The following is a 10,204-nucleotide window of genomic DNA, read 5'->3' on the forward strand; positions in this document are numbered from 1 at the left end:
GTCAGCGTCCTCCCCAGGAGTTCTGGATGTGAGTTTTGAGTAGCTGAGGGAGGGGGAGGTCCAGAGTGGATAAAATGCCTCCCTGGAACATTGGTGCTCTGTCCTGCAGTCTGTGAGCCATTGTCCCAATTGACCAGCAGGTGGCGCCATGAGACCATGCCAAGAGAAATCCGAGCTGGCAGGCCATGCTGTCTACTGTATCCCCTGGTTCCACTTGAGGTAGCCTACCATCTGCAGAGAGAGGCCTGATGCCCCTCATGCTGTGATCTCATCAACAAATCCTGAGCACTTCAAGTTCCTTATTTCCTAACTGAAAAAAAAAATGGGGGAAGCCATTATGGCACTTTGGGTAAAATTGTTTCCTGTAATGCCAGGATCCCATATGGGTGCCGGTTAGTATTCTGGCTACTGCACTTCCAGTCTGGCTCCGTGTTACGAACTGGGAAAGCAGCAGATGATGGCCCAAGTCCTGGAGCCCCTGAACCCACATGGGAGATCCTGATGAAGATCCTGGCACCTGGCTTCAGATCGGCTCAGCTCTGGCCATTGAGGCCTCTTGCTGAGTGAACTAGCAAGTGGAAGAATCTCTCCATCTGTCCTTTTCTGGTTGCAAATCTGCCTTTAATAAATGTTTATTAAAAATAATAAATGTTTATTTAAAAATCTTAAAAAGCAAAAAAAAAAAAAGATGCCAGCCTGAGATATAGTGTGTTAAGATTGTTCTTATTATGAAGGTATCCCTTTTACAACCAAAATAAAGAAATCAAGGCAACAAAATGAAGGAATTGTATTTCTCCATGTGTCAGTGTGGATTAAAGAAGTCACAATCATGAGTGAGTGCAGCTGTGCCATGTGGATTATCCATGACGTGTGTATCCCTGTGTATGATGGGGAAATGTTTGTGTTGGCAGGCATCTTACCATTTTGTCCGGAGGGACAGGCGTGAGGATGGGGCAGAGGCAGGGTCCATTTCCATGGTGACACAGGTGCAGGAGTCTGTGCAGGCCCCAGCGACAAGGGCTACAGGGTCCTACAGAGCAGGAGGGGCTGGTGCTGTTGCAGGGATATCTGGGTGTGGTTTAGGACTTGTGTTCCAGAGTCGCCCACCCCAAGACAGCTCCTGTGTTGGAACAGAGCTGGGGTGACCTGTGAGGTGGGGACAGGGCCTGGGATGCTGGTGCTGAAGAGCAGGGTCAGTGCTCCTGGGAGGTGCCCTGATGGGAGGCGGGACTGAATGAGTGAGGAATGAATGAGGTGGACACACAGGAAGCAATCTAGCAGCTGCCGCCTCTGGGTCAACCTGTGTGGGCGGGAGGGGTCACTGTCCTTTCCTGCTGGTCCTAGTTGCTCCTGGCTTCTTTTGGATGCTGCTTAGGGACAAGCCCCTCCCAGTTCAGGCAGTGGTGGCAGAGAGCTCCTGTGATGCAGCCTGAGCTGGGAGAGGAGCTGAGCCTGCAGCAAGAGTGGACCAGGGCCTGCCTGGGAGCAGGAGAGGACAAGGGACCCTTGGGGGTCTCCCTGGGTCCTTACAATCAGGAAGCAGGTAGGAGGAGAGTTTGTTCAGGCACCTGCAAGGTGCACCTGCTGGTGTGCTGTCCTGTATTACTCAGTGTTGTCTCTCTCACATTGCTGCAGGTCTGTTAGATGCTTTGATACCCCAAGTTTGATTGACCTTCAAATATCACTTACAGTACTCAGGTGTCATCAGCCATAAACCTTCTCAGACTTGGGGGCTTTATTTTTATTTGCATCAAACTTACAAGTAGAAGAAGTTAATTGTTTTTCAAGATTTCTTATGAGAGGCTGGCATTGTGGTGTAACATGGAAAGCTGCTGCCAGCAATGCCAGTGTCCCATGTGGCTGTTGAACAGAGTCCTGTGTGCTCCACTTCTCAGTCAGCTCCCTGCCCTTGTGCCTGGAAGAGCAGCAGAAGCTGGCCTGACTGCTGGGATCCTGCAGCCATCAGGCAGAAGGAGGAAGCTGGTGGATCCTATTTTGGCCTGGCGCAGCCCTGGCTCAGTGACCATCTGGGGAGTGAACCAGTGGGTGTGGGATTTCTGACATTAGCCGCTAGGGTACAGCACCAGGATCTTCTGGGTTTTTTTGTTTTAAGATTTGTTTTTGGGCCCGGCACGGTGGCCTAGTGGCCAAAGTTCTCACCTTATATGAGCCGGGATCCCATATCGGCACTGGTTCTAAACCTGGCAGCTCCACTTCCCATCCAGCTCCCTGATTGTGCCAGGGAAGGCAGTAGAGGATGGCCCACAGCCTTGGGACCCTGCTTTGGAGGAGGGTAATAATAATAATAATATTTAATTATTTTTTATGACAAAGTCAGATATACAGCGAGGAGGAGAGACAGAGAGAAAGATCCTCTGCCCGATGATTCGCTCTCCAAGTGACCGCAACAGCTGGTGCTGCGCCGATTCGAAGCCAGGAACCAGCAACCTCCTCCGGGTCTCCCATGTGGCTTCAGGGTCCCAAAGCTTTGGGCTGTCCTCGACTGCTTTCCCAGGCCACAAGCAGGGAGCTGGATGGGAAGCGGGCCGCTGGGAGTAGAACCGTCACCCATATGGGATCCTGGCGGGGTGTTCAAGGCTAGAACTTTAGCCACTAGTCCACGACACTGGGCCCTAATTTGTAATTTTACTTATCAGAGTTTTTATAACACTGTTTGTTAGCCTGGTTAAATATTTGACTATCTTATTTTTCTCAAGCCATTTTTTGTTTTGGTTAATATTTCACACTTCTCTTAGTTTCGCTTTCACTTATGTGGCTCTGCCTCTTATTTCTCATCTGCTAATCTGAAGTTTTGTTTGAGCTTGTTTCCTTGTGGACAAAGTCCTTGATAAATTTACTGGGATCAAATTGAATATGTAAGTTGCTTGGAGCACCATGGATGATTTAATCATATTACCTCTCCTAAGCCTGGATATTGGAATACATTTTCCATTGTTTTGTCTCTTCTACTTCTTTCATTGATGTGATTAAAAAGAATTTTTTTTTTATTGGAAAGGCAGATTTACAGAGAGAAGGAGATACAGTGAGAAAGATCTTCCATCTGCTGGCTCACTCCCCAAGTGGCTATAACGGCCAGTGCTGAGACAATCCAAAGTCAGGAGGCAAGAGCTACTTCCAGGTCTACCAGATGGGTGCAGAGTTCCAAGACTTTGGGCCATCCTCTCCTGCTTTTCCAGGACACAAGTAGGTAGTTGGATGGAAAGCAGAACAGCCAGAACATGAACCAGGGCTCCTATGGGATCCCAGCAGATGCAAGGTGAGGATTTAGCTACTGGGCCACCGTGCTGTGCCCCAACAGAAGCATTTCTATCACACCTCAGAGCAGCATTAGGACCCCCACACTCTCAGCAACATCTCTAATGTATAAATCAGGATGCCAGGGATAGCAGTCCTGGTGCAGTCCCGGGTCCAGCATCAGAATCAGGGTCAGGGGTGTGAGCTGTGCCCTCTGTGCCCAGCAGCAGGGCTGTGGTTCCCAGCTGGGACCACCCAGGGTGAGGCCATGGATTCTGTTCCTGGCTGTGCAGCTTGAACCAGGGTCTCTGTATTTTCTCTTCATTGAATCATCTACAGTGTCACACAGCCAGGTGAAGGGCAAATGAGAAGCTCCTAGATTTCATTGTGGGTTCCAAGGAGGGAGAATCCATGTGGGGCACCGTGTGAGGCAGCAGGATCCAGGGAGGTTCTGTATTTTCAGCTGTGGCCTCTTCCTGAACCTTCCTCCTGGGCTGCCCCACCAGGAGAGAGTGCACAGTGTGTCTCCCATGTCCTGTCTCTTCTGTCGTCGCTGACCACCTGGGCACAGAGGTGGAGACGCAGATTGGGACACCTGGTCCCATCTCAGAGCTCTCTTGGAGTCCTGGCTCCACTTCTGGCCCAGCGTCCACCCAGTGCATGCCCTGGGAGGCAGTGGATGATGCACCAGGGCACCTGGACGGAGTTCTGGGCTTTGGATTGCTGTGTGGACATTTGTGGAGTGAGCCAGGGGATGGGAGAACACTCTCCTTTTCAAAAAGATGAAGAAAAACTTCAAATAAATAAAAACAATTTTTTATGCCTCCCCTATCTTGTAGCGCTTTTTGTTCACAGGCCCAGGGGTTCCCAGTGTGGGTGACAGCATTGATAATGGGGCTCTCAGAGAACACAGGCACCTTTGACCTTGGCTGTGCCCTGTCTGGATGTGAACATTGGGAGCTGAAACATCACAAGCTGAAACTGCAGTGACTGCCACTCCCCCCTGACATCCCAGCTAAACAGGAAGGTGCCCGGTGAGGGTGAGGCCTGGACTTGGGACTCCCTTCCCTGCCTGGCACCATTGCCCAGCACAGCAGCATAGAGGTCAGAGGTCAGGGAGAGGTGTGGCTCAGAACCAGGTGCATGTTTTTCCCTCTTAATTAACCTGGAACATCATAAGCGACACTGCTGTAAGCTGGGCTGCCTGCACCCAGGTCTCTGCCAGAGCAGCCCCTCACTGTGTGGTGTCCAGGGTCCAGGTATGCTCATTTGACCATCCTTCAGGGGAGGCTGAGGTCCAGGTGGGAGTCCTGTCTCTCTCCTGCTGCCAGAATGTGCTCTGGAGGCAGTGCCATCAGCACCCACTTGAGCCACTTGCAGACCCTTGACCGCTCAAGACTGTCCCAGCTCTCCTAGTACTCATGGGATCCCCTCAGCATGTCTGTGGACCCTCGTTCTCCCAGTGACCCTAGCCCTGCAGGTAGTGGGGCTGTGGTTTAACCCTCTTCCCTCTCCCCCTTGACTTAGCTCTGCAGGACCAGTGCTCCTTCTTGCACCCTCTCTCATGATTCTCACTCACTCCCTGGGTGCTCCATCTCTGCTCCTGAATGCAAATGTGGTTCATGTAGAGCCGACTCCTCAGTGAGTCTCCCACACAGACATTTCCCCTCGTCAACCAAGTCGTGGTCACTGCCAGCCCTGCAGCGTCACTCACTTCTTACCAACATCCTGGTTTCTGCACTGAATGCCTGGGTGGTCCCTTATGGAATCCACCCTCCCAGGCTGCCCTTCTCCTACGGTGATGCCATCCACCCAACGGCACGGCCTGAAGCCCTGGGTGTCCCCCTCACCTCCTCCTCTTTCCCTGGATGCAGCCCACAGGAAGTGCTGTGCATCTAGCTGCAGAAGGATCCAGACCTCATTTCCCACTCTGCCCATGCCCACACCCACCACAGTGACTGGCATCCCTGTCTGGGCTTTACAGGAGCCCCTAGATCTATGTCTCCAGCCTCACAGTCTCTCAGCCCCGTCCTCACGCAGCAGCTAGGGTGGTTCCTGGACATAAGGTGCACACATCCTTCCTATGCTCAGAGCTGTCTCATGGCTACCATCTCACTCAGAACCATGGCCCAGTCTTTCAGTGTGCATGAAGCCTGCTGGATGGCGGTGTCCCAACCCGCCTTCCTGATGGCTCCCTGCTCTGTGTGCAGACTTGCTCCTGCCCAGGGTTTCTGCACTGGCCGTCATCCTCCCCCACAACAGCTTTGCAGATGACTCACTGTGTCCTTCCAACCTTACTCAGGGTCACTTCCTCAGGGCAGTGCATGCTGACCATGATGGTGGTGAGACAGCCAGCTGCTCTGGCCCTCACACTCACCCTGGACCACCTTGCCCAGCACTGAGTCTGACCCACAGCAAAGTCAGCTGAGTGATGAGCATGTAGCACCTGCCCTTCCCGACCCCATGGTTAATTAGTGGAGTCTGAGACAGGCGCCACTTGTGGCTGCTGCAGAGCAGGTCCCCTCCTGCTGGTGTCCCCATGACCTGAGCTTTCTCACAAGTGCCCTCTGCCCTCCTGCTTCCCTCCTACACTGTGTCCTGCACACACAGAAGTGAAGGCCACCAGAGCTTACACACAGGAAGAGCAGATACAACCAGCCAATGACACTAAGGAACAAAGTGAACACAGGGAGATGGAGCTGAGGGATGAACTTAAGCCCTAAAGTTGATGGCCATGGCCCCATGTAGCCTCCATTGCTTCAGGTCCATGAGACAGGGCAGCCTAGCCGCGGCTGAGTGCTGTGATGACAGTTGTTGGTGGGCATGTGATACCAGAGAGACCAGGACACAGGGGCAGCTGAACCGGGTCAGCAGTGACCAAGAGAAAGCATGATGGATGGAGCACTGCCTGGCCACGGTCTCATCCTCACCCAGAGCCTCCCAGCCTCTCCTGTCCCCACCTGCAATAGACTCAACACAGGAAACACAGGTTCTGGAAGGTTGTTGGTGCTTCTGTTTATTTCTGTCAAATTTTATTATTTTTTTATTGATTACATTGCATTGCGTGACACAATTTTGTAGGCACTGGGATTCCCCCAGACCCCTCCCCAATCTCCACCCCGCCCCATCAAATTTTTGTAATTTCCTCTTTTAATTTTCTCACCAACACCTGGTGATTGGAATTGTTAAAAATAATTGCACAGGGAAGGATGAAGCTGCAGCAAATGCACCAACATGAGACAGGGACAGAGGTGCCCGTGCTGGGCTGGGAGGGCCAGGCTCCCACCTCACACTGTGCCCACAGGAACACACTCAGATGCCTTGGCAGGAAGGGAGGGCAGGGCTTTTTGAAGAAAACCAAGATGGGGCCTTCAGCAGGTCTGTTGCAACAAGGGAGTTGTCTCACACTACAGAAACAAGGTGAAAATTTGAGGTCATTGTTTTTGGGGACAGGAACAGCACAGCACACTGTGAAAATGTCCAGATTCAAGGAATCCCCCAGCCTCTGTGTCCCCTCACCAGCCCCCCTCCTCCAGGCGCTCCAGGCCCTCCAGGCCCTCCAGGTCTCACCTTTCAAGCTGTGAGAGAGCAGTCAGAGCCCTGGGCACTGTCCCCACCTGGGAGAACCAATCAGGACTTGGTGAGAGCCCAGGGGGTGTGGCTGAGGGAGGAGCTATGGAGTGGGTGGGCAGCACCTCCAGGGACAACTGACTAGAGCAAGGGCTTTGGGGGCTCCACCACACCCAAACACACCCCAGTGCTTACCTGCAGCCTTAGTGTAGATCCCTCCTTTCCCACCTGTGAGAGAAAATATCCAATTAGAGGCAGGGAGAAAGCAGGGCCAGAGGACTGGTTCATCTCAGAGAAGTTTCTAGAACTGTGGTTGCAGACCCAGGAAAGAGTCAGGACGTGCCTCTCCTGGAGGTATGTTCCCAGCTGGGACCTCCCCCTGACCTGGGGAAGCTGGAACTCAGGTCCCTGTGAGCACAGTCATCCCCAAGGAGTGTTTGTTCTCCACCATCACTCAAGGTTTACACTAGAGCCAGTGTGAGCACCTGGGGCTCAGCGAGGGGTGCAGGTGATGTGCAACGGGGTAGGGGGACCTTCTCCCTGGGGGACAGGAGACTCAGACCCACCCCTCACCCTGCCCTACCTGAGCGCTTCCTCCTAATCATCACCACAGCAGCGACCACAGCTCCAATGAGCACAGCTGCCAGGAGGACCAGGCCAGCGATGACTCCCAACATGGGCACAGTGGGCTGAGCAGGCTCTGAGAGAGGGGAAGGGACAATAAGGGGCTCTGACTCCTGGTCTCATTCCCACCCTTGCTGGAGACTCCATCCCTCCTGTCCTTCTTACCCCATCTCAGGGTGAGGGGCTCAGGCAGCCCCTCATGCACCACATGGCACGTGTATCTCTGCTCCTCTCCAGAAGGCACCAGCACAGCTGCCCACTTCTGGAAGGTTCTGTTCCCTGAAGGCCTGGTCTCTATCAGCTCTGTGTCCTGGGTCAGGTCCTCCCCATCACGCTGCCAGGTGAGTGTGATGTCCTTGGGGTAGAAGCCCAGGGCCCAGCACCTCAGGGTGGCCTTCTGGTCAGAGACTGGGTGGTGAGTCACATGTGCTGTGGGTGGGTCTGAGGGGAGATTTGGAAAGTTCAGGCCTTTCATGTTCTTCCCCTGACACTAAAGTTACACTCAGTGACCTTCCTGAGAGTGGACAGGGGAAATGGGGTGGTGGAGGAGGTCAAAACCCTGACCCTGCCTGGATAAAGACAATGCGATAATCTAGTTTGGAAAGTTCTAGAATCAGGTATCTGGCTATGGTAGGAGAGTCCAGGTCTCTGAGGGGAAGATAGCCTGGAATGAAACCTTCCAGTTCACTGGCTTGAGGCTGAGGACTGGCATGGGAGGGGTGAGGATCACAAAACCTTGGTGGAGTGCAGGGTACTGAGAGGGTCCTTTCCAGAATCTTCTGTGCCTCTCCCCCTCCCCCGCCCGTGTCCCTCCCTGGGGTTCCTCCTCTTCTGTGGAAACAGTGGGTCTCTGGCTCTGAACCTCAAACCCAGGTGGACGTCCCTGCTGTGGACGGCAGAAGAGCGGGACACTGGCCTGGCTCCCACTTTCCTCCCCTCCTTGCTGCCCCAGCCCCGGGGGAGGTGGGTGAGGGCGGCCCCTCCCAGCCCCGCGCACCTGCTCTCTGCAGAGTGTCCTTTCCCATCTCCAGGTATCTGCGCAGCCACTCCATGCACTCGCCCTCCACGTAGGCCCTGTGCTGCTCAGCAACACCCGCCGCCTCCCACTTGCGCTTGGTGTTCTGAGCCGCCATGTCGGCCGCGGTCCAGGAGCGCAGGTCCTCATTCAGGGCGATGTAGTCCTTGCCATCATAGGCCTCCTGCATGTACCCGCGGAGGAGGCGCCCGTCCTCCCCGACCTCGCAGCCGTACATCCTCTGATAGGTGTGAGAGCCTGTCCCGCCCGCGGTCAGCCCTGGCCACGCAGCTCCGCCCCGCCCTCACCGACCCGCGGGGATTTCAGCTGAAACCGAAAGCGAAACCCGGGCGTGTCCCGCGGCTCCTCCCGCCGAGGGTCTCCGCGGGGCGCGCAGTCTCGGGGTGGGGGACCTCGGCCCCGGGGACCCGGAGCGCCCTGGGCGCACGTGGGGAGGGTCGGGTCACTCACCGGCCTCGCTCTGGTTGTAGTAGCCGCGCAGGGTCTGAAGGTCCACGCGGTAAACCTGTGCGGTGTTCTTGGCGATCTGTGTCTCCCGGTCCCAGTACTCCTGCTCCACCTGCTGCATCCAAGGCGCCCTCGGTTCTGCCCTCGGGTTCTCGGCGTCGCTGTCGAAGCGGGTGAACTGCGTGTCGTCCACGTAGCCCACGTCGAAGAACCGGGGCTCCCCGAGTTCGGGCCGGGACACGGCGGTTTCGAAATACGTCAGGGAGTGGGAGCCTGGGGGAGAGAGGGGCTGAGACCAGGGCCGACCCCGCCCGGAGCGGGACCCTTGGGACCGAGGAGTGCGGAGCTGGGTTGGGGCGGAGACTAAGGGAGTGTGGGGACCGCGAGATGAGGCGGCGAGGAGAGGGGAGGGTCTTGAATAAGCCGGGGTCGGTGAGATCGCGAGGTGTAGGGGGTGTGAGGTCTGGGAGAGGCGGCTCCCCGGGGTCCTGTGTCCCTCCGCGCTCCCCTCGCTCCTGCCCCGCAGAGCCCGTCTCCCTCCCGACCCGCACTCACCCGCCCGGGTCTTGGTCAGGGCCAGGGCCCCCGCGAGCAGCAGGAGGAGGGTCCGGGGCGCCATGGACTCCATCCTGGACGGCTCAGACGACTCCGAGGCTGAAGCCTCGCAGTCGACTTTATACAAGGGTTAGGACGGCGCTCATTGGCTCGTCTGGAAGCCGCTCGCCCAATGGGAGTGCGAGTTGTGCCCACGTCACGAGTGTCCGGGCAGAAGCAGCTCATTCAGGCTGTGAGAGGCGAAGTGACCCTGGAGGAGGTGGGGACTCCCCTGCACTTGCTTCCCTGGCCCAGACCCGCCCTGGGACTGAGACCCTGAGGGCCAGGCGGGTACCAGGGACTGTGCCCTGACCCTGTGCCCGGCTGCCCAGGCCTGTGTGATGTCCCCTCCTGAGGATAGGCCCGGGGCTGGCTGAGGGATCCTGAGAGACCTGATCAGGACGTGCCCATTTTTATGATTAGTTATACCTAGACCCATGCGTGTTTTATTGTCAACCTGCTTCACATCAGGAATTTATTACATTTCAGGCAGCCTCACAGGATGCATTAAATACAGAATGCTGGGATCCCAGGTGGGCTCTGTGAACATTCCTGTTAATATTCAGGGCATAGCATGTTGAGGCCTGGGCACCTGCTGCTTTAGAATCCTGAGCTCTGGGCCCTGCCCAGTGGCCTAGAGGCTAAAGTTTCATCTTGCACGTGCCTCAATCTCGTATG

General features: G+C 55.4%; 1 protein-coding gene across 3 annotated transcripts; it reads right to left on the reverse strand.

Moving 5' to 3' along the window:
- Nucleotides 1-2,506: 2,506 nt before the first annotated feature.
- Nucleotides 2,507-9,578, reverse strand: LOC121167582 (patr class I histocompatibility antigen, B-2 alpha chain-like). 3 transcript variants are annotated; one of them, XM_040997082.1, is made up of 8 exons: nt 9,488-9,578; nt 8,936-9,205; nt 8,447-8,722; nt 7,615-7,890; nt 7,409-7,525; nt 7,021-7,053; nt 6,826-6,872; nt 2,507-2,530 (listed from the first exon to the last, which is right to left on the reverse strand). In XM_040997082.1, the coding sequence occupies exons 1-7, from the start codon at nt 9,558-9,560 to the stop codon at nt 6,829-6,831; spliced, it is 1,089 nt and encodes a 362-aa protein (XP_040853016.1). In that variant the 5' UTR covers nt 9,561-9,578; the 3' UTR covers nt 2,507-2,530; nt 6,826-6,828. The 3 variants fall into 3 exon arrangements, with proteins under 3 accessions (XP_040853016.1, XP_040853006.1, XP_040853023.1); XM_040997072.1 differs by lacking the exon at nt 2,507-2,530 and adding an exon at nt 6,443-6,662; XM_040997089.1 differs by lacking the exons at nt 2,507-2,530; nt 6,826-6,872 and adding an exon at nt 6,443-6,662.
- Nucleotides 9,579-10,204: the final 626 nt, after the last annotated feature.

Source organism: Ochotona curzoniae, unplaced genomic scaffold, assembly GCF_017591425.1.
Source record: "Ochotona curzoniae isolate NIBS_2020 unplaced genomic scaffold, NIBS_Ocur_1.0 contig_1221, whole genome shotgun sequence".
NCBI classification, from domain to species: Eukaryota; Metazoa; Chordata; class Mammalia; order Lagomorpha; family Ochotonidae; genus Ochotona; species Ochotona curzoniae.